Source organism: Micromys minutus, assembly GCF_963924665.1.
Source record: "Micromys minutus genome assembly, chromosome: 32".
In the NCBI taxonomy this organism is placed as follows: domain Eukaryota; kingdom Metazoa; phylum Chordata; class Mammalia; order Rodentia; family Muridae; genus Micromys; species Micromys minutus.
In genome coordinates this window covers 21347404-21371395 of record NC_137967.1, presented here as the reverse complement: position 1 = coordinate 21371395, position 23992 = coordinate 21347404, and the positions used below count along the sequence as shown (strand labels likewise).

General features: G+C 49.0%; 1 protein-coding gene across 3 annotated transcripts in view; it reads right to left on the bottom strand.

The window, feature by feature from the left end:
* Positions 1–7672: 7672 nt before the first annotated feature.
* ARHGAP35 (Rho GTPase activating protein 35) overlaps positions 7673–23992 on the bottom strand; it is a 105622-nt gene continuing 89302 nt past the window's right edge. For 2 of the 3 annotated variants that reach the window (XM_080908777.1, XM_080908776.1), the window contains 4 exons: positions 21492–21569; positions 20303–20434; positions 11410–11515; positions 7673–10865 (listed from right to left, as the gene is read on the bottom strand). In XM_080908777.1, the coding sequence (XP_080764903.1) occupies positions 10508–10865; positions 11410–11515; positions 20303–20434; positions 21492–21569 (674 nt within the window). In that variant the 3' untranslated portion in view covers positions 7673–10507. The remainder of the gene's footprint in view (positions 10866–11409; positions 11516–20302; positions 20435–21491; positions 21570–23992) is intronic. The other variant, XM_080908778.1, reaches the window with a different exon arrangement.

Sequence of the window (23992 nt, the reverse complement as noted above, 5' to 3'; positions counted from 1 at the left end):
TCTTCCTAGAGGTCCTGAGTTCAATTCCCAGCAACCACATGGTGGCTCACAACCATCTGTATGGGGTCTGATGCCCTCTTCTGGTGTGTCTGAAGACAGCGACAGTGTACTCATATATAAATCTTTTTTTTTTTTTTTAAGTAAGCCTGTAGGGCATTAAAAAAAAAGAAGAAAAGAAAGAAAGAAACCCTATCTAAGAGAGAGAGAGAGAGAGAGAGAGAGAGAGAGAGAGAGAGAGAGAGAGAGAGAATTTATAGTTTATGGTCTCCTATAACCATTACCTGTCAATAAAAAAAGCTGATGGCCAATGAGCTGAGACAGGAAATAGGAGGTGGGACACTGGCAGGAAGAGAGGATTCTGGGAAGAATATAAAAGAATAAAATGAGTCATGGAGAGGTGAGAGGGGGAATAAGCATGTGATGCTGGAGGAGACTGAGGAGACGCTACGGAAGAAGTGGGTTGGACTGGACGAGAGGCAACTAAGTGGTGGTCATAGAATAGCGTGAATGGGCAAAATAAGTTACACGTTAGTCAGGGAATGAGCCAAGGCTTATCGCTTGGGAGTTTATTAATAAATAACTAGTCTCAGAGTCATCATTCTGGGAGCAGGGGCCAGGCAAGAGGAAAAACGGGAAGGGTAGGAGCCTGAAGGCTGGAACACCGCTTCCTGGCTCTTCTCTGTAGCTAGCCCCTCCCACTCTCTTCTGTAGCCCAGGACTGCCCATAGTGGGCTGGGCACTCCCACATCAATCATTAAGAAAGTGCTCGGGCTGGAGAGATGGCTCAGTGGTTAGAACACTGACTGCTCTTCCAGAGGTCCTGAGTTCAAATCCCAGCAACCACATGGTGGCTCACAGCCATCTGTCATGGGATCTGATGCCCTCTTCTGGTGTGTCTGGAGACAGCTACAGATGTACTTACATATAATAAATATATAAATCTTAAAAAAAGAAAAAAAAGAAAATGCTCACACTGACTGGCCTTCAGGCCGTTTTCTCAATTAAGTTTTCTCTTCTTGGATCATCCTAGCTTGTGTTTAGTAAACAAACATCAACTAACCAGGACATCTAGGCATCTAGGCTGCCTCAAATTCTGATCCTTGAAATTCTGATCCTCCTGCTTCTGTCTTCCATAGTAGAGATTTCAGGTGAGTCACAGCCATGCCTGGCTTATGTGGTGCTGGGGACCGAACCCAGGGCTTGGAATGTGTTAGGCAAGTGCTCTACCAACAGAGGCACACAGCCACCCCCCTCTTCAGCTTATGATCAAGTACAAACAGGTCTTCAGAGCTCAATTGAGAGGCTTCATAAGGCTTGCCTGTTGCCCATGTGCCTGGTACTGACTGAGCCACCTCACCGGGCTACAGCCAGAGATCACAGAAGGCACAGCCCCAAGGAGTCACCATCTTCCCACAAACAGAACATTAAGCAGATTTGAAAATGGAAAGCATTACCACTGCACTCACTCATGGAAAGCTTTAGTATTTCAAAATACATTTTTCCCCCCCCACTGCTGTAGCTCAGTGGGAGGGAGCTTGACCAGCATGCATGAGGTCCTAGGTTCAATTCCCTACCTTGGAAAAAAGACAAGTTCATTTTCCCCATGTTTATGCCTTATCTTATCTTGTAAATGAGATATACTGCAAAAAACAAAATTAAAACAAAACTATTCTGGTGTTGCCAGGTATGGAATTCAGGCCTCCGTGTGATAGCTCATTCTCTGTACCACTGAACCACATCTCAGCCCCTCACTGGGGAACCCTAGGCAGGGGCTCTACCACTGAGCCACACCCCCAGCCCCTCACTGGGGATTCTAGGCAGGGGCTCTACCACTGAGCCACACCCCCAGCCCCTCACTAGGGGGATTCTAGGCAGGGGCTCTACCACTGAGCCACGCCCCCAGCCCCTCACTTGGGAATTCTAGGCAGGGGCTCCACCACTGAGGTATGCTACAACCAACTCCACTTGGTAGATTCTAGTCCCACTAAGCCACACCCACATTTCCTTCCTTCCTTCCATCCTTCCTTTCTTTTTAAAAATATTATTTATTTAATATGAGTACACCATAGCTGTCTTCAGACACACAAGAAGAGGGCATCGGATCCCATGACAGATGGTTGTGAGCCACCATGGGGTTGCTGGGAATTGAACTCAGGATCTCAGGAAGAGCAGTCGGTGCTCTAACCACTGAGCCATCTCCCCAGCCCCCTTCCTTTCTTTTGAGGCCTGTTCTCACTACAGAGCCCTGTCTGGCCTAGAACTCTCTGTGTAGACCAGGCTGGCCTAACCTCACAGAAACCTTCCTGGCTTTGCCTACCAAGTCATATGATTAAGGGTGGGCCACTCCACCTGATTCTTCTTTGTTTCATTATTTTGACAGAGGATCTTGGTAGCTCTGCCTGGCCTGGACTTTGTAGTCACCTTGCTAGGCTTCTGGCCTGATTCATCTGTCTATTTTTAAAATATTTTTCTCAGCTTTTAATTTCAAATATGGCAACATTTGTTATTTTGCAGACCAAAAATTTTTGGAGTCTCATAAAAATACATAGAAAGTGGCAGAAAGTGCGAAGAGAGATGAGCTGTACTGGTTTTGGCTGATCTGGCATACCTCACATGCTGGGAATTTGTTCCCAAAATACACACTCTACCCTACCGTGTGTCAGTTGCAAACCTGTAGACACACGCTCCATTTGGGGGCCTGGTGTCCCCTCTGTGACCTGGAAGGTCCTAGCGCAGCAGCTGAGAGTTCGCCCCACTGCTAGGTAGGAAGCCTTGAGGAATCAAGAGGGAGGAACAAAAGGCAGGCTGGCAAAGTGGAAGGCTGAAAGGGGACGTGTGTGTGTGTGTGTGTGTGTGTGTGTGTGCGCAAGTCTTCTCTTCCCAGCTCAAACTTGCACATGTGCACTGAGGGAGGGCGTGGAGGAGCTGGGACATGTAAGTCAGGTTTTGCCACGCCTGTGATGGGCCTACTGTTGGGCTGCATGAGCTCTGCAGCAAAGCTTCTGTGTGGGTGAGGTCCACCAGGGAAAGAACAGGATGGAAGATGGCACCCCTTCCCGAACCTTCCCTGGGTCTCCCTATGTAGCCCAGATTGCCCAGGAACCCGGTGTGTTCCAAGCTGCTCTCACACTCACAGATATCCCCCCCCCCCCAGTGCTGAGATAAAGGGTGGTGTCACCACGTCTGTTAGACTTATTAGCTCCTGAGCTTCGTGGCAGTTCCCTGCCTGGCTCCTCGCAGGACCGTTGGGATTAGAGATGTGTGGCCTTTCCATTTGGTTCTGTACATGGGCTCTGCCGATCAGGTCCTTAGGTTTGCGTACACAGAAAACACTGCCGCTTACAGATGTCCTCTATTTGTATTCGGTGCTGAGGCTTCCCAGGGCTTCCTGCACACCAGACGGGCTCTCTGGCATCCAGGCGACACACCAGCCCTACACTTACAGGTATTTGTTGTCTTCAGACAGGATCTCACCATGTTAACTTTGGCTGGCCTTGAACTCAGAGAGAGCTCCCTGCCTCTGCCTTCCAGGTGATAGGATTGCAGTTGTAGGTTAACAGTCAAAATTACCGATATGCTTGCTTGTTTTTGAGACAGGCTTTCTTTGTGTAGCCTTGGCTGTCCTGGATCTCTGTAAACTTGGCTGGCCTTGAATTCAGAGATCTGTCTGCCTCTGCCTCCAGAATGCTGGAATTAAATGTGCGCCACCACTGTCCAACAAATTATGAATTTACTAGTTTATTAATTTTAACGTATCACAGTTGTTTTGCCTAATGTGTATGTCTGTAAATCATTTGCATGCTTGACAGCCTCAGTGGCCAGAAGAGGGTGACAAATTACCCAGAATTGGAGTCACAGATTTTGTGAGCGCCATGTGGGTGCTTAAGAATCCAACCTGGGTCCTCTAGAAGAGCAGCCAGTTCTCTGAACTGCTCAACCACTTCTCCACATCTAAGGATTATTTTTAACATTTTATGTATTAGTGTTTGTCACAGTGCAATGCCTCTGGAGGCCAGAAGAGGGCAGGAGATCTGTAGCTGAAGCGAGGTCACAACATGGGTGCTGGGAACTTAACTCAGGTCCTCTGGAAAAACAGCAAGCACGTTACCTCTAAGCCCCGTTTCCAGCCCTTATTAGTTATTTGATTCCTGTGCACGGAGGGCAGATGGAGTCCACTCTCCTCTACTATGGAGGTCCTGTGGGTTGAGTTCAGGTTATCAGACTAGCCCCCTCTGCTGCAACTTTAAAAATTATTTTGCTTTTATATATTTTGTCTTGGGGCTTGGTGCTCGTGGAGGCCAGAAGAGGACGTCAGATCCTCTGGAACTGGAATTAAAGATGGTTATGAGGCCTCGTGTGTGCTGGGAATTGAACCCAGGTCCTTCACAAGAACAGCCATTGCTCTTAACTTCTGAGCCACCACACCAGTCCCATGTTGCTTTTTTCCCCACTCAAGAAAAGGTCTTGTGTAGCTTAAGCTGGCCTTAAACTTAGGCTCCCCGGTGTCGAGATTACACTGGCACCCCACATCTGGCCTGAATTAAGTTTCTTAGTTTATAAAGCTCGGCGGGGCCTGTTCTTTACCTCCCATAACACAGCGGCAGAATGTAGTCATTCCCCTCCTCAGATGCCATGTTAGACACTTTGATTCTAGGGCCCAGTTTTCAGAACAAGTCTCGTCCTGCCCCCCACCTCCCTCCTTCCCCAGCCCCAGGGTGCTTTCTTTAGAAAGTTCCCAACCTCAACTTTAGTAGTCCTTCACGCAGCACGGCAGGGCGATGTTCTGCTGACCCCTGGTGGCCACGTGGAACAAGGCAGTGCATTCTGTCTGTCTCTCTGGGGCTGTTGGATGGACGCCAATCCTGGCTGGTCTAGCACTGGCTCTCACAGGTGCAGCAACATTCAACTGTTAACAGTCTGGACTTCTAAGGTGTGCAAACCCACCTCTCCTTCCCATGTTCACATTCCCGCAGTGTGCCAACCCAGCTGACTCTCTCAGCTCAACCCCCACCCCACACCCTGTTACTGATGATTTTAATGATTTTGAGATGAGGTCTCAAAGTGTTCCTTGAATTCATAATCCTCCTGTCTTTTCAAAACGTGTGTGCTCATTTTATGCACATTGTTTTGCCTGCATGTATGTTTCTGTGTGAGGGCGTCGGATCTAGGAGTTAGTTTTGAGCCGCTGTATGTGCGGTTGCTGGGCCCGGGGCCTCTTAACTGCTGAACCGTTTCTTTACCCTGGTTTTGACTGTGGGGACCATAGGTATTGAGGTTTCACACGTGGCTGAGTATTTTGTCACTTTTTGCCCTGGCTGATGACTGAACCCACGGCTCTGCCTTATGCTGGTTAGGCAAACTCCACCACTGACACACACCCACCACCTCCTTTTACCTTCTGTGGTAAGTCTTGCTAAGCCTCTAATTCCTCTGTGGCCCAAGAAGCCCTGAAAAGGAAAATTCTCCTGCCTTTGCCTGAGTAGCTACTATGATTGGCCCAGGTTTGGCTGCTTTCTAAAACATTTATGTTAATATTGGGTGCATGTACATATAGGTACTGAGGCTGATGGGGGGCAGAAGAACTCAGATCCTCTGCAAAGGCAGGATGTACTACTCCTGAGTCATCTCTCCAGCCTGTGATTTTGTGTATGCTCTCTTCTGGTCACTTCCTCAAGGAGGCCTCAAAGGGACAGCAGGCACACACACAGCTGTAACTACACGACGGCATCTGATTTTCCACTGAGACATGGGCCTGGGCAGAGCTGTGCCTGTGTTCCCTGGGGCCTGGCACAGAGCGATGCTCTGGGATTGAGTGAAATGGGTGGAGACAACCCAATACCAAGTCAAGTACAGTGATAGAAGCTTCCAGCCAGAGCCCAGGGGTAGCCTATCTGCAGTCCAGGAAGCTGGGTGCACGAAGAGTTCAAGGAAAGCCTCAGTTACATATTGAGGGCTCTGCCAGTAAAAACAAAGTAAAAACAAAAGGACAACTGTGGAGGTCCCAGGGACCAAGTCTTCAGGACTTGGTGGTAGATGCTTTTATCCAACATGCCACAACAGCCTGGAATCAGGTGATAACATTCTGGCTGGGCACAGGAGAGCCACACATGTGCCCGGTGACTATTCTCAGGTAAGTGCTGGCTCACACTTGTAATCTCAGCACTCAGGAGGCTGACTCAGGATGGCACTGAGTACAGGAAAAGCCTGGGCTACACACATATTCACACCACCTTGGGCTGGAGACAGCTTAGTGGCCACAGCTGCATACTGAATCCTCTTCCCAGATCACAACTAGTAACTCCAGTTCCAGGAGATCCTATGCCCTCTTCTGGCCTCCACAGGCACTGCATTTACCCACAGAAACAGCCACATAAAACCTTTCATACCGTTAAAACAAAACAAACTAAAAGCAGGGGCTGGAGAGACTGCTTAAAGGTTAAAAGTATACTGCTTCTGCAGAGGACCCAAGGTCAGTTCACTGGGTGGCTCACAACTGCCTTTAACTCACACGAAGGGAGGCCAGCAGTGGTAGTGCACACCCGTGATCCCAGCAGTCAGTAGGCAGAGGTAGGTGATCTCTAAGTTCAAGGCCAGTCTCGTCTGCAGAGCGAGTTCCAGAAGAGCCAGGGTTACATGGAGAAACCTTCCGAAACAAAGTAAACTCACTTGGAGAGGAGGGGGAGGAGGAAGAAGAGGAGGGGGAGGAGGAAGGAGGAGGAAGAAGAGGAGGGGGAGGAGGGGGAGGAGGAAGGAGGAGGAAGAAGAGGAGGGGGAGGAGGAAGGAGGAGGAAGAAGAGGAGGGGGAGGAGGAAGGAGGAGGAAGAAGAGGAGGGGGAGGAGGAAGGAGGAGGAAGAAGAGGAGGGGGAGGAGGAAGGAGGCAGCTTGTTTGAAGCTTGAGGTTGCCTAGAGGCATCCCATCCGGTGAGTGGGTCAAGGGAGATCAGGTAAGATGCACGTGTGGGATCTGTCAGAACCCCAGCAGGCTTGAGTCACAGCATTCCAGAGGGCCCACAGGCTGGTAAGAGCATCTGCTACCTGGGGTCTGGACTGTGGGAGGAATGACCCTACATCACCAAGGTGTCCTTCACGATGGCCCATGTGCCTCCACTCACACCCACTCAAACGTCCTCACACAGAAGTTTAAAACCAGCTGCCTCAGTACAGCCAGTCCTAAGACTACAGGTGTGTGCACCACACGGAGTTAACCTTTCCACATTTTCAGGGATGGTGGAAATGTGTTTGGTGGTGGCTTCAGGAGGCTAGGCTTCTCACATCTTAGGACTTCCCCAAAACTTTGGCTCATCTGTTGGTTCTCAGACTTCTGTCCCGTGGAGACTGCTGTGGAGGATAAGGGGTAGAATTGCCCCCACTTGGCCCCAGGCTGCTCTGGAGACTGCAGCCCTTCATTTCTCTCAGGCCTGTTTTTAACAAGACTGATTTATTAACTATGGTACATATCACATAAGGCCTTTTCTTTCTTTCTTTTTTTTTTTTTTTTTACACCATTCCCATTGAGACAAGTACAATACTTTGTAGCAAATACACGATCTTGAAAAACAAAACCAAACAAACCCACCTCAGTCAGAGACGCCTTGGCTGCCAGGACGGCTGCCCATGCACTAAACAGGCTGGAGCCTCGGAAACCCATGACGTGTTTATAAAAAAAAAAAAAAAGCCTGGGAATGAAGCAGACATTGCTAACAGCAACTAGAGAGGTCCTGGTTTGAGCCCCCATGATACAGGAAATCATCGTTACACTCGCTTTACAGACAGGTTTCCACTTTTGCTCCAAAACAGAAGTTTGGGCACATGGCCAGACTACTAACACACTTCAATTATCATTAATGTTTCTGTTTGTTTGCAGAAAACTCAAAATATTTGTTAATCCAACACATATAAAGATCATTTAACATGTGAAAATACAGGTACCAGAGAAATAAGCCGACAGCAGCACTATTCCAAATTTTCAGACAAGTTTATTCCCATACAATCCCGACTTCTCCTCTGCTTAAAATGTACACGGGGAACATGATTCTTTTATGTGAACAATAACTTATGTCCTGGCTCCACTACTTGGGTGGCTTCATGGCTGGGTAACAGGGCCTCTAGCCTTCGCCTCTCTGTGGTGTCCCTGGCTGCTGCAGTCCTGGACTGACCCAGTTCGTCCCTGTCCCCTCCCCATGCACACTGACAGAGGATGTGGAATGCAGAACCACCCTCTTCCACCTGCCATCTGTAGGTGACTTTGGGGGATGACGATCGTCTTAGGGTCTGGGGGCAAAGCACAAGGTACCCTGTGGGGTCCTCACTTCGGGGGATGAGGGTCTTCAGTACATACTACAGGAGGGCTCACCCCAACCTTCAGGCCTACAGTTGCTCTTATGTCACCCCATGTAGCAATAGAGAAGTCGGTTACTGCTGCCTGCCTTGGCTGGGGAAAATGGAGGGTGAGGGCAGACAGAGCACCAGACCTTTCCATATGCCTTAAAAGGTCGAGATGAGAAGGTGGGACAGTGCAGAAGGAACGCACTTCCCAATGTGAAGCACGAGACCCAGCCCCGGTCACCTCCAGGGATACTTTCTGGGTAAGGTAGCAGCTGACCTGGCTACCCACTCAAGCCCCGAGTGCTCTGTCTTCTGTAGTTCCCCAGGCTGCCTTGTCATGAGTGGGAAGGTCACTTAAGAGTATCTGAAGCAGAAGTGAGGTACACCAGCCTGGAGTCCACAAAGTGAGGTCCAAGCAGGGGTCTACTAGCCATGTGCCCACCTGTCTGCCACCCAATGCTGACACAGCAGGCACATGCAGCAGCCTCACAGATGGGTGGCCTGGTTCACAACTCTGTTCACAGCAGGATGGCTCCACTTCCACCTCTGCAAAGACCCAACACGAAAGCTACTGAATGGAAGCATCTCAATAGCTGAGGCTGGGGTATGAAATCAGGGCAGAGGATTGACTGCAACCTTAGTGGACACTTCACACGTTATGTTCCTATTAACTCCAGGTCCACAACATCCAACACAGACCCCCAGGAAGGAAAACATTTACGTATAACATACTTGTACCTTGGGTTTGGTTTTGTCTTGGAGATTACTTTGCAGGGGGCAGCCTTAGTGTTTGCAAGCACCTATGTTGCCAAGTACTAGAGATAGGGAGACAGCCAGCTTCTCTAGGGCAAGACCCTGGGCCAGAGGCCAGTCATCCTCATCTTGTCCTACAGAGGTAAAGGCAGGGTGGCGGTCTACCTGAGGCCCTTGGGGGACACTCCCACATGCTATTTCTAAAGTGCAATGGTGCGACCCATGCCCCTCCTATGCTCAGGGTACCTTAGTGTCAGATTTCATGGCCCAGTGCTTAGATTAAAGTGGGGGGGGGGGGCAAAGGCAGGAGCCAACAAGGGCTCCCACATCAGGAGCGGAGTATGAGGAGGCTGCTGGGGCAAGTGTTAGGGTTGGGTCAGTGTGATAACAAGCCAGGCATGGTGCCTCTGCTTGAGAACAGGACCCTCTCTCTGTTCAGTAACCAGATAGTCATTTCTGGAAGGTGCTGTACCTGCTCATCCCAGACACCCTTTCTGGCTGCACCCAGAGCATGGCATGAAATGACCTCACTTCAAAGCAAACCTGTCGTCCTGGTGCGGTGAGCACAGCTGTAGTGTCTCTACAGTAGTGTATGTGGTGTGTTGGTTGGCAGCAGGGGGTGGGAGGAGGGACTGTGGGGGTAGTCACTGCCCAGTGTCCTTGCTTTGCTGTCACACATAGACAAAGGGGCTTTTTACCCAGTGGCCATCTGGCAGGTGGGAGTAGAAACTTGAGGTCTGTTTTCTTCCTGTGGTTTCCGTCTTTCTGTCTCTGTGGAGGAGTCCATCTTTCTTCCAGTGTTCCTTTGCTGCAGGGAATGGATCTGAAGCCTGGGAAGGGTTTGGAGGAAAGCCATACACTGGGTCTAGGCACAAAGCTCTCCTCTTGCTGTGCTGTTGGGCCATGCCAGTGCCCCAGTGTGTCCCATGGGGTAGTAGAGCCATACTCACATGTCCCCAAGACCCCGCTGCAGGTGTGTGTGTGTGTGTGTGTGTGTGTGGATGATGAGAGAGGACAAACTGAGAAACATCCTCTGTAGAGGGGCCAGCCCTGCTGGGGTTACCTCTGCCCCTGGCAGAGGCTGGGGTGATGTCCCGATTGTGGGGCCTGACGCTGGTGCAGGCAGACAGGTTGGGCCAAGGGGTCCAAGGAGCAGTAAGGGTGATGGGGCCGCCATCTGGTGAGTTCGGTTCTCAGATTGGCCCATTTCAAGGCGGGACCTCACAGCTTGCCACAGCCATAGCTAGGGCAGGAGAACAGCAGGGTGCTCAACTGCCCAGCAGTGGTGGACACTGGCTAGTGCCACCACTGAAGTCTTAAAAAGGCGCTTGCCTGTGACTTCACCCCAGGGGACCTGATTTTGTTCAAGGCCAAATGCCACCCTGTCAAGAAGACGACTGGTTTTCCTGCTTCCTGGGCTGTGGTGGCTCACAGCGTGTGTTCGGCTTGGAGCTGAGAGGAAAGCAATGGCTGCATTGGGGACTGAGGGGTTGGAGGAGGTGACTGGGGAGGTGATGGCTGACTGGTAGCAGGTGTAGAGGTGAGGAAAGGGACAGAGGGCGCCATGGCTGAAGGGGAGCCAGGCGCAGCCCCTGGCGGCTCGCTGATGGGCCGGTTGTAGAAGAAGAAGGGGCACTGCTGGATGAAGAGCTCGATGATGGTCTGGTAGGAGCGCGTGGCTGTGAGCGCGTCCATGCTGCTGAAGTCAGGCCGCATCAGCGTGGGCCAGAAGCAGATGGACAGGTTCTCACTGGTCATAAGATTCACCTTGTTGTTGTGGCTGACTCTGCAGGGGACAGCAAAGCCAGGTGAGATCTGCACAGGGCCTCAGATATGTCCTCCCTGCCTGCCCAGCTTTGGCCTGAACCTGCCACTGGCTTTAAGGAGCTGCAGGGCCCAGACCGTCACCAAATTGGTGATGGTGCTTGGGATGGGCAGGAAGTTAGTGCATGGCTCCAAAAACTACCCCTCTGCCAACAGGCCCACCACGAGAGGCTAAATCTGGGTACCGGTTAAGTGCTTTGCTTGTAACTCTGTCCCAAGGCACCCCCCCTAATATGTGATCAGATTCACACCAGCACTGAGACATGCACAAAGAGCAGCTGTGAGAAGCTTTTGGCATTTTTGGTTATGAAAAGTTTTTGAAGGCACTAGCACTTGCCAGAGAAACTACTCCGCCATCCCCCATGGTCTTGGAGTCAGAACCAGAATGGAAAGTAAGGATGCCAAGGGCCTAGCTTTGCCACTCACTGCTGGCCCTCTCCCTCAGTTAACTAACCCAACATGCTGCTTATACAGTAGGAAAAACAACCAGCATCTACTAAACCTACTTGTTCAGGTGGGAGATGACATATTTGAAGACTTCATGGTTTTCTTTTGGGAATTTCTTCAGTACTTCCTTCAGAGCATGCAACTTCTGTTCCCTGTCGTTGATTTCTGAAAGAGAAAATGAAAGGCTTTCAGGGCTGAGTTTGGCGAGTGTTCTGAGGATGCCAAGTGGATACAGAGCAGTTGGTAGGACAGGTGACTGGAGGCCAGCCCAGGTGTGCTCTGAAGATCCTCTGGGAGGGCAGCCCCATCCTACTCTCATGCCCAGAGCCTGCACCCATGGCCGCACACCTGGACCGGGGTCCAGACTACGTCTATGTCCCAGGCCCCTGCTGAAGGGCAGTACTGTGTGCCTGGGCTTCCTGCCTCCCCCCAACCCCCAAGACGAAACATCCACAGACTCAACCATAAAGAACACCATTCTTTGCTCATTGGTTGCCCCTGGAGACAGGCACCCTGATGTAGAAAGACTGCTTGCTTCCTGGCCAGACGGAGGGTGCTGCCACCCACCCACACTGACAGACCATGGAAGGAGGGGGTCTGCCACAAGACCAGGGCTCTGTCCTTCCCTGCACATGGTTCTGTCAGAGGGGGCTGATACAGTGGGCGATTCTTATGCAGCTCAAAGGGACCACATGCCCCTGTTCTTACTGCTGCCTACTGTGTGTGCCCGCTGAGAGTTCTAATGTGCTGTGACAGGAAGCATGTCATCCATGCCATGCCAGGTCAGTCACCTCCACAGTCTGCCCTGCTGTGAGTATGGGAAAGAAGACATCAGACACAATGGCCATGGAGCAGGGATGTGAACTAACCACCTGCAGAACTAAGCTGAGTTTGGAAAAAAAAAAGTTCCGACTCCAAATAGAACGACACTGGTCACCTGTTTCCTCTGCATGTGGAAAGGCATCTTTGTGGCCACTGCTCTATGGGTTTACAGTGTGCTAAGAACATGGCCCATGGCCAAAAGCACTATCGGTCAGGTTTGACAACCTAAGCTTGATCCTTGGGACTCATGGGGTACAAAAAACTGACTCCTGTAAGTTGTCCACTAACTTTCACATGTGATCTCCAACTGCTAAGTGCTCACAAACGACAAAATCGGTTTTCTCTGCTGGAGTCGGGTATACAAAGCACTCTTCAGGCAGGCCAAAGACCCAGCAGTGGATGGCCAACGTCAAACGAACTCAGTGACATTTTCTGGAGGCTGTCTCACCATGCTTGGTCAGGCCCCACTCCAAAAAGTCCTTTTGCATACATATCATGGCTTTCCATTCTGTGTTTCTAAAATTTCAGTGTTCTTTGGCTCTTCTGTTAGTTTGCTTGTTTTGTCCTATTCTGGCTTGTTTTTATTTTATTTTTTAAGATACCCATTTGTTTCCTAAATGAAAGAGAAAAAAGAAAGGGTATAGTGGGGGAGAATCTGAGAAGAGAAACCTAATTAGACTGTGTTACAAAGTATGCATTAGGCTGGGTGTGGTGGTAGATGCCAAAACGTAGGAAGCAGAGGGAGGGGCCAACCTGGTAAACACGGTGAGTTCCAGGGTTGTCTGAGCTATATAGTGAGACCCTGTTACAACACAAAACGGATCTGTTTTTAACAGTAATAATAACTAAGACCATGGCTTCCTACTTGGGGACCTATACAGCAGAGGATATGCTAGAAGGCCATAACTGAGCGAGTTATCGAGGAGTGCTGTGTAAACTGACTGCAGCCCAGAGCCCAGACCTGAGTCAGGTGATCTGGGTTAGCAGCCTGTCAGCAGCACCCTGAAGCTGTGAACCTGGGCAAGTGACACTCAGTCTTCTGTGTGTGAGAGACCAGAGGCAGCACCTCTCGGCCTGGACCTTCAAGGTGAGCTCAGAGTTGGGCACATGCTGAGGGCGAGCTGCTCGATGGGAGCAGAGCCTGAGCGACGGGAGTTGTCTGCCTGTCAGGAGGATTGAAGCCACAGGAACTGAGGTGTGAACTAGTCCAGCTTCGGTTTCTAACCACAGTAATCTCAATGGTTCAGCCTCCATGGCTGACCTGTAGCCCAGAATTTTAAAATAGTTTGTTGTTGTGTTGAAGTCTGTTTAGCAGAAGGAAGTCACAGGAGGGAGGTAGGTGACTGATTACACGAGCACACACCACTTTCACTTCTTAGAACCAGTGAACCCCTTCCAGGTGCATGCACAGGTCCCTGCAGGTCCCCGTGACTCTACCATGGCCATGTTTCTTTTCATCAGGCACCTGTGTGGCAGCATGTCACAGACAGCAGTCTCACTGAGCAGATCTGGGTGTCTCTTCTCCAAGGTGGCGAGAGCTGTTCTGATACTGTTTCATGCCTTTCTGTGGGAAAGCTCACACTCCTCATATCCCATACTCCTCCCTCTCCCTTCCAACGTATTTGATTCCCTGCCAGGTTCCTGTGCTTATGAGGACCGAGGAGCACCCAGTGTCTGGTGGAAGAACCGCCAGGAGAGCTATAGGATCTTCCCTGCAAAGTCTGGTCCTAGGCCTATGACCAAGACTGGTTCTTCTATTTAAGGTGCTGGGAGGGGACCTTCACATACTAGGCACACAGTGTACCATTAAGTCAGACCCTACTCTACGCCATCACTGCCTTTTTATTTATTTCCTCAGTCATGGGCTATTGAATATATTTACAGTACTGGATATGAAATTCTGACTCAAACCTAACCATATCCCATCAGGAAGCAGTTGGTTTGAACCGTTAATTGTACCAATGGACACACCTTGCCTGGTATTGTAATATGCAGGGTTAAGCTCTGGTGATATATATATTTTCTCCCACAGCAGCCTACACAGCACCTTCTGGCAATATGTAGGTTAGCCAATAGTGAGTTTTCTGCTCAGCTGAGGTTGAAATCTGTGTCCTGCATACAAAATGAGTGGTGTCTTCAGCAACAGCTCAATCTTCTCACTGAGCTATGGTGAGCAACCAAGCATCATGGGAATAACCTATGTTGTTCTGGGTGTCTCTCTGGCCAACACAGGAGAGGGCACTCCACTCCCAACACTGAGATTTCATTTGGTGCTCTGGGGACATGTTCCAGTTGCTCTCACTATCCAGTCGGGCTGGACTTCAGCTCTGCTCTCTGCTCTAGGCCCTTTGCCATGTCTTAGAGCCTGTGAAAGGAACGGAGCTGGGTTGTGGGCAGGGACTCAGAGGCCAGAACCAAGGCGTAATCTACACACCTGCAGCTGGGAAAAGAAGCCCATGACTAGCAGAGCATACACAAACCAGGGCTCCAAAAGGTACACAGAGCCAGCTGTAGTAAATGCACCTGAAATTCCAGCACCAGAGAAGCTGGGATGGAAAGGTCAACCTAGAGTTTCAGGGCAGCTTGTACTATAGAGTGAGATCCCGTCTCAAAAAACCAACCAAGGAAAACACCCAAACTAAATACAAAACAAAACAAACAAAGAAACAAAAAAGCCAAGAACTGGCCCTGGCCATAGGACCTGTGGCAAGGACCATGACCCCACTGTCCCCACCCTAACTGCTTAGTGCCAGCAGAGTCCCAGGCTGGGAACTATGCACATTTATAGTAATGGGACAGGAGAGAGCTGGTCAGAAGCTGGAGAAATATAGGCATGCCCAGGTGAAACCTGGTTTTCCATGTGGCAAACAAGAATATGGCTAAGGCCAGGCTGAGACTATTCTTTGCTTGGCTCAAAATGGAAAATTCAGAGGCATGGAGGCACGGCCATGCAACAAGCAGGGCAGACTCTTCTCCACCGGACTGCAGTTGAACCCATATATGTCACTGCCATGTCTCTCTGTCCACAAAGGGCATAACACATGAACTTGTAGTGAGGAACACAAGGTCCCTGAACAGCTATTTGGACAGACAATAGAACGCAACATCCTGATGTAGTATGGGAACAGGAGCCCACAAGGGAGTGAGGGCCAGCCATCCACCCGTCCAACCAACCAACCAACCAACCAACCATCCATCCATCCATCCAACCATCCACCCACCCATCCATCCATCTACCCCCCCATCCATCCCACAATCTGTCAGTCACATAATACCCAGCATAAGCTATCTCATTTGCCCAGTGGAAGGGTAGATAAGCCTGCATTGAGAACAATTTCTCTTGGATGATCAAGCACTGACAGCCTTCAGGTTATTGGCTTAGTGTCCCTTAACCCAAGCTGGACCTAGCTCTAGGACTTTTGTTAGCACAGAAGTCATAAGACAGTTTGTTGGGACCAGACAGACTGGAGGCACTCTAGATAAGGAAGGAATTGGTTGTGTTGGTGGTGGAGAACTGGAAAGAAAAAGGCCATGCAGGCTGGAAACATGTCCTGGTTGGGATGAGGTGTTAGGGAAGAGAAAGTAACACAAAGCTCCCACCTGCTGCCTATGACTCTAAAGCCTGCTGAAGTTCAGGACCCCTCCTCTTCACTATTCCCTGCTTTTCCCCCATCACGGAGCTTTGTGCATTTGCAGCTCAGCTTGCTTGAGTCTGTCTACAGAGAGCATCAGCTTCCACCCAGGAAAAGCAGGAATTCAAGTTCCAGCTTGCTAACCGTGTGACCTGGGCCTCCAGCCAAGCTGTGTCACTTTCAGAGCCTTGGGCTCTTCTGTACCATGGAGAGACAATCCTCTACCTCAGTGATGACTAAGAACATGCATCAATAATCCAGCCAAGTCTGCTGCACACAGCAAGCAAAAACCTGCGACTCTGGTGGTGCCCGAGTCTCCCTGTCACCTCGACTAAGCTGGGAAGACAACTGGCAAATAAGCACACAGATTCCACCTGGTGAGCACTCCTCAGTGTGTTCAACACTGAAATTCTGATGCACACACAATCAGACACTGACCTTGATATCCACTGTGATGGGATATGAAACTGAGCGCAAGCCTGAACACACACAGCTACTCTGAGGCAATTAAGTGAAAAGAGCTGGGCAGGATGCTATTGCCATGGAAACCTGTGCTACTTTAGGACATGGCAATCTTCCCCTGACACAACATTTTCAGTACCTGGCTTTGGACTCAGCTAAATTCACCTTGACCCAGAGCCTATGCTCCATCTGCTGCTCTGCTGTTAGGTGCCATGTCAGCGCCCCCTTGTCCCCACTCGCTTGTCAGTCGAGAAAGGACGGATTAGAAGGCAGCCCAGAGAGGAGGTTATGAGATTCCAGCCTTCTCAGGCTGGGCAGTACCTTCTGTAATGGTTTGTATGTGCTTTGTCTAGGAAGTTGACAGTTAGGAGGTGTGGCCTTATTGGAGTAGGAGTGTCACAATGAGCGTGGGTTTTAAGACCTTGGAAGCCAGTCTTCTCCTAGCAGCCTTTAGACAATGATGTACAATTCTCTCAGCTCCTCCTGCACCACGCCTGCCTGAACACTGCCATGCTCCTGCCTTGATGATAATGGACTGAAGCTCTGAACCTGTAAGACAGCCCCAATTAAATGCTGTCCATATAAGTGTTGCCTTCGGGCTGGAGAGATGGCTCAGTGATTATACTGACTGCTCTTCCAGAGGTCCTGAGTTCAATTCCCAGCAACCACATGGTGGCTCACAACCATCTGTAATGAGATCTGATGCCCTCTTCTGGTGCGTCTGGAGACACCATAATAGTAATAATAATAATGATGATGGTGATGATTAATTAAAAAAAAAGAAAAAAGAAAAAAGAAAAGAGTTGCCTTGGTATCTGTTCACAGCAGTAAAACCCTAATTAAGACAGAAGTTGGTAGCAGGAGTGCTATGACAGGCCTGACCATGTTTTGGGGAGGATTGTGGAAGAACTTTGAAACTTTGGGCTAGAAAAGCCACTGAGTGTTGAGATCTCAGTGGGAAGTTCTTTAGGAGCTTGGAAGGTCAGAACGTCGAGAGGAGCAGAGGAGATGGAGGTCTGGCTTGTGAAGACCAGAGGGAAGAGAAAGACTCTCAGGGCCAAGTGCTACTTTGAATTAAGATTCTGTGGTTCTGGTCAGCTGTGATTAACAAGACACTAGAACTACTGAAGTGAAAACTTTACATTACTGGGACAACCGATGGTTAGCAGGAGCTAAGAAATCAGCAGTGATTAAGAAGGGACCAGCATTGTTGAGGTGAAATGCTTTGGGAAATGTTTCCTGAGAGATAGCACACAGAAATTATATTCCAAAGGTGACCACAGTTGTACTTCATGTTGGCAGCTGGACTTGGTAATGTGTAAGAACCTAGGTTTTGAAGGCATGAAGGCATGGAGAACAGCTAAGGCTTGGCACTGTGAGAGGCCAGGAGAGGCCATTGAAGGTGCCGTCTTGGTGGCAGGACTGAAGGGTCACGCAGAGAAGCTGAGGTTTGGTGCCACAAAGAGAGCCTATGAGCCAACAGGTGAGAGTGCAGGCCAGTTGCAGCAGCAGCAGCGTGGGGTAGAGCCAGGTGGTCCTAGAGGACAAGCTGTAAGCTGCCGAGAGCAGAGCCGGAGAAGTGACTCAGCTTCTTCAGGGGAACCCAAAAGATTGTGAGTGGATCCCACACCTTGGATGGTTGAAGTTTGACTTTGCTTTGATTGTGACTGTGCCCTGATTTTTCCCTCTTGAAGTAAGAAAGTATGCGGTTTACTTTTTATTTTATTGGCACCTATAATTGCAAGACTTTGAATACTATCAGACTCTGAATTTCAAAAGGAATAAAATTTTATTGTGTTTGAGTTTGTAAAGACTGAAAGACTTTTAAGGTTGTTCTTAATGTGAGATCTTGGGGATGAATTCATAAGAAAGGGATGAATAAGGTTGTGGTTTAATAGTGATGTTTGATTTTGTATGTCAACCTGCTACAAGCTAGTCATCACAGAGAAAGGAGCCTCACTTGAGGAAATGCCTCCACGAGATCCAGCTGTAAGGCATTTATTTTGTCAATTAGTAATCAATGGAGGAAGGTCAAGCTCATTTTGGGTGGCGCCATCTCTGACCTGGTGGTCCCGAGTTCTCTAAGCAAGCAGGCTGAGCAAGCCATAAGGAGCAAGCCAGTGAACAACATTCTCCAAGTCCTCTGCACCAGCTCTTGCTTCACGTTCCTTCTCTAAGTTTCTGTCCTGACTTCCTTTGGTGATGAACAGCTGTGTGGAAGTGTAAGCAGAATAAACCCTTTCCTCCCCAGCTTGCTTTATGGTCATGGTGTTTTTGTTGCAGCAATAGAAACCCTAAGATAGCCTTCTATCAACAACATCCTCTTCTGCCCCTCCCCAAACAAGAAGGTGCCAAGTCAATATGACTATGGCATTCTGCTGGGTGCCGGCATTCAACATGCCTGTAGGTGGCGCCCAGTCAAGGCAAAGCAAATGTGAGAACCAGGTCTCCAGCATCTGGGTACTCACCAGTGAAAGGCCTCCAGAACCTCCTTTCTAACTCCCCTTAGAGAGAGAGCATGAGTCTAAGATGATCCAAACGTAAGTCCTGCCTCCCAGGCTTGGTAGGTGGGCAAAAAGGAGAGGCTAGGAAATGTGAAAACAGAGCATGTGTGGATAACCTGAGTCCTGCACCCTCTACAGCTGGAGTGGCTTCATTAGAGGATCAGGGACTCAGGACTGGAAGGGGACTCAGGGTCTACAACCTCAACACAGCCTTGAGCAAAAAGCCTGACTCAGGCAGTGATGAGTTAGCCCAGGACCATACCTCTTTTCTTGTCTGACCTCTTGATGCTTGAAAAGGGAACTCTTTCTTTTCTTTTTGAGACAGGATTATACTATGTAGTTCTGGCTGTCCTGGAACTCACTAGGTAGATCAGGCTGTCGGCAAACGCCTTCAGTAGCCGTGGAGGAATTGCTGTTTCTGGGTCTTCCCCTTTTCCCCCTGCAAGAGCCAAGGCTTCCTTTGGCAAAATAGTAGAATAAGTGCCCTATGGTGGCAGCCTTAAGAGGTCAGGTCCTTCAAGGCACATGACATTCTCCTAAAGGCCAGACAATGGGAAAACTCCCACACAACCGTCACCCTAGAGCAGTGGGTTCCAACCTTTGTAATGCTGTGACCCTTTAATACAGTTCCTCATACCGTAGTGACTCCCAACCATAACATTATTTTCATCGCTGCTTCACAACTGTAATTTTGTCAGTTATGAGTTGTAATGTAAATATCTGATGTGTAGGATATTTGATGTCAGCTGTGAAAGAGGTAACGATCCACAGGTTGAGAATTGCTGCCCTAAAGACTGTCATTAAAACTAGAGGTTCTAAGTCAGGCATTGTGGCACATGCCATAATGCCAACCCATGGGAGTTAAAGGATGCAAGATAAAGAGTCTGAGGGCATCCTGGGAGATCTAAGGCACTACCTCAAGTAAACAGCAAAAAAACCCCAGAGTGTTTACGTGCTACCGAGCCTTGTGATGTTCTGGCCAAAGCCACTGGACATCCCCTTCTGCACATGCATACTCAGGTGATTTCATTCTTTAACAACGCCAAGAAAAGGTTTTTACATATAGTAATTCTAGTCTGTGTCCTGCCTGCGTTCATGTCTGTACATCACACGTGTGGCTGGTACCTTAGAAGTCAGAAAGGGTGTTAGAACCTTTGCAACCGAGTTTTGATAGCTGTGTCCTCTCTGCAACAGCAGTCTTATAACCACTGAACCATTTCTCCAGTCCCAGAGGTAACTTTCTGACAGTTTGTTGGGCCTCAGATCACGGTCTTGCTGACTTAAATGAGGCAGCAGAGAGGTGAGAAAGGGTCCAAGACAATGTGATTCAGAATTGGAAGTTTTGGCTTCATCTCAAGGAGTAAATGCAAAGGAGACATGGGGAGGTTAGCCATAGCAGAGGGACAGGGATCACACCCAAGTTAGATGCCAGGTCTGGGGACCTACAGCTGCCCTGGTGTAACACTCAGAGAAGCGCCTCTGGCAAAAAGGGCAGGGCCACCTGGAGCCTTTCTCAGGCTGTTCATACTTACTGTGAGCTTCCACCAAGTCGATCTGCATGCTGTATGGTACCAGGGGGTCTGGCAGCTCTGAGAAAAAACTCTTCATGGCCCCTGCAACAGTGTTCACAGTGAAGTCTTTCTCTGCCAGGTCCAGATTGTGGTCTGAGAGAAAGCCAAGAGTGAGGCTAGACCCATGTAAACCAGCAGAAGCAACAAGGAAACCCCCAGAAAGGCTGACAGATGTTGCTAGGGTAGGGGTTTGGGATTAGCATGGCATGCAGAGGAGCTGGCAGCCTGGGTTCACAGACATGGCCTGACAGGTCACCTCTGGCCTGTGGGAAGGAGTCACTGGGGACCATGGTCCCCTAGGCCACCTCCCATCTAATCACAAGCTTCAGCTTTTTCCTTGCTTCCCTTCCTGCCTCATCCAGATCCTGATGTAGACTGGAGGGAGGAAGAATCCCTCACTTTCTTCCCAGCCCACTGAGCCTTCTTCTCATTTTACTTCTTCCTCTAGGCCTCACTGCATGATTGATTCTGTAAGACTTGTCTAAAGATGGCCACAAAGTGTTCCTCTCTGGATTACCAGCTGTTCAGATTCTTGCAGGTATGGACCTGTGAGATAATTCTAAGATAACTCCACCTGGTGACATCTCCGCTTAGTTTAAGTGTATTTATCTGACATGTGCACAACAAAGATGTCTTTTACCAGGACAGAGTTAATGTTTTAACAGTGGCACATGATTATAAGGTGTCACTGTTGACTGGCCCATGACGACAGTGAGTTGGCCCCTCTAGAAGTTAGCCCGTTCCCTCTGCTTCCTTAATGATGACAGCTAAGAGCACTTGACTGCTCTGCCCTAGCACTGGTAGCATGGCTTGGCATGCATTGTGGGCATTTCTCACATTAAGAGCTGAGTCCCTAGCTTGGAGCCTCTCATAGGCTAATGTAGGAGCAGGGCAGCCCAAGAGTTCAGTTTGGAAGTGGGAGCTGCAGCTCGGCGCCTCAATTACTTGAAATGTTCCCTCACTTTCTCTCTTACAGGGCCATTTTGAACTGTGGACACCTCTGGCCTGATCATTAATTCAAATGCTACCACCCTGGTCCCAGGCCAGGAAGGCAAGGCTCATCCAGAGAAGTGAGGCAGGGCCAGGGAAACCTATAATGCAGACAATTCAGCCACAGTATTTGCTTGGTACCAAAGTGTACCTTACTCACCTTGATCAAACTGTCTTTGCAAACTTTCCATTTCTGACTTGTTCCCACTGACCCGGTAGATGCCTTCAGTGCTTAGTCCTGTGGAGAAAGAATAAGCAGGTCCTATGAACCAAAACTGGAGAGCAGAGGGGTCTGTGCATGGGGATAAGAAATGTCTGCAGAGTCAAGGTTCCCACCATGAGGGAAGAGCAGGGCTAACAGTACTTTCTTATTTGATGTTTCAGCTCCTTCTCTTTTTACTTAAAAACATCTCAGTACTGGGCCCCAAGTTCCTTTATTCTAAAGATAAGATCTTATGTAGTTCAGTCTGACCTTGAACACCTGACCTTCCAGTCTCTACTACCTTTGGTTTAGCACTTGCTAGAACTTGATATGTAGACCAGGCAGGCCTCGAACTCAAGAGACCCATTTGCATTACTATACCCTGTTGATATTACCCACATTTTGATATATGGTCTTGAGTAGTATAGGGAAAAAAATCATGTGAACAGAGTTTTGCCTGTGTGTATGTCTATGCACCATACTTCTATGCCTGGTGCCAATGAAGGCCAGACAACGGTGCTGGAAAATCGATCGACCTGGCTCCTCTGGAAAAGCTCTTAACTGCCGAGTCATCTCTCCAGTCTTTACCTTTTTCTAAAACAGTTACAAAAGGCTTACTTTGGTTTTGTATATGCGTATGTACGACACATGAGTGTGGTGGCTACAGCATACAGAAGAAGGCAATGGATGCCCTGAAGCTGAGTTACAGGCAGTTGTGAGCTACCTCATCTCAGGCCCTCTGACCTGTCTCTCCAGCTGGAGTGTTTTCCTATTAAAAATAAAAAAACCAGGCATGGTGGTACACACCTGTAATTCTGAAAGGTAGGAAGCAGGCGTCATAACAAGCCCAGTTGGGGCAACATGATGAGTCCCAGGTTTACAAGGGTGACAGAGAGAGAGTGAGACCATGTCTCAGAAGGCCAAAAGAGTTTGGTGAGACAGCTCAGCAGACAAAGGCACTGACAAGGTTGATATGATGATAGCCTGAGCTTAATCTCTGGAACACAGGAAGGAATAAGTAACAACTTACCTCTACCAGCAACGAAATAAGTAAAAACCACACACATACACAATCAAAAGGAAGATAAAGGGCTGGAAATACGGTTCAGTGCTAGAGCAGTTGCCAGCTATGAGCAGGATCTCCATTCCAGTACCAGAGGCACAGAAAGAAGAAAGAAAGGCCCAGTGTGCCTCACCTCAGATGCTCCCTTACTGGACACTCAATAAGCTTTTCTTGACCTCAGATAAACGAAGAATTGACACACTGTCCCTTCCTTCACATATGAAGCATCCCATGACATTTTCCTCTATAATTCAGTGCGTTCATGTTTTTATAACACAGCTCTTAGGGGTGGACTGAGCTCTCAGTGCAGTTCAGTGTGGTACGCCACCTGCCTTGGTTTGATCTTCAGCAACATAAAACCCAAAGCACAAACCAAGAACGTCACACACCATGTTTCTAAAGATTCCCAGCATACAAAATGACTCCAGAAACAGTTTCATCCTTGTTTAGATTCTCTCAGTCTTTCACGGGTAGAAAGCCATAAGCGGCTTTTTGTGTTCCAGCAGTGCTAGGGAGGAGTCTGCCCAGCAAGTACCCCAGGCCCCAGCTTAGGTCTACTGCTCACCCATGCTGCTGATTTCCCTCTGCTGTGCTTCTCACTTTGCACTTAAAAGAAGTCTTTGAGTATTATATAATGTTTAAAAGAAAACATTTATTTCCCACCCATCTTCCTTTCTTTTGCTCAAGTGTTTGCAGAACAGCTCAGTGGTGGCTCCAACCCACTCACTGTCCTGAGCCATAGGAGCTGCAGAGCAGTCCTCAATGGCTGGAACCACTGGACAGGCAGAGACATCTGTACATTGTCACATCAGTATGCCACCTCTGACTGAGCAGCGAGCCGAGGAGCCAGTGTGGTCCATCGCTCTGGTCACAACCTTGTGCTCATGGGAGATAGTGCTACGCATGTGCAGAACTTCCTGGGCTAGCAACCACATCTGATTCACTTGTTGCCTAGGATGGCAATGTCCACACAGCACAGAGGAAAATATGTCACCCAGAGCAATGGCAGGCAGATGGTAGACATCTCAGTAAGGGGTTGGTAGTCAGCCCTGGGATCTATACCCACCAGAAGACGAAGCTTCCTGAAGGCTGCTTACATCTGGTAAATCAAGGAGCAAAGGGTCAGTGTTCTTAGAGGTGATTACTTTTCCTTTTGCAGATGTACGGTTCCATTGGAAACAAAGTTGGTACCACTTGTTTGGGTCCTGCTGTAAGATCTTAAGGAAAGGTTCCACACTGCCATTTGCAGGACTTCAAGGACTCTGAACATGGTGTGAGTTTTTTTTAAAGTAAAGATGTCAATCAAGAGCAACACCAAATAGATAGACTGTAAATTTTTTTTTTTTTTTTTTTTTTTTTTTGGAGACTTTGTTTTGCCTTATCGCCAGGTTGGCCT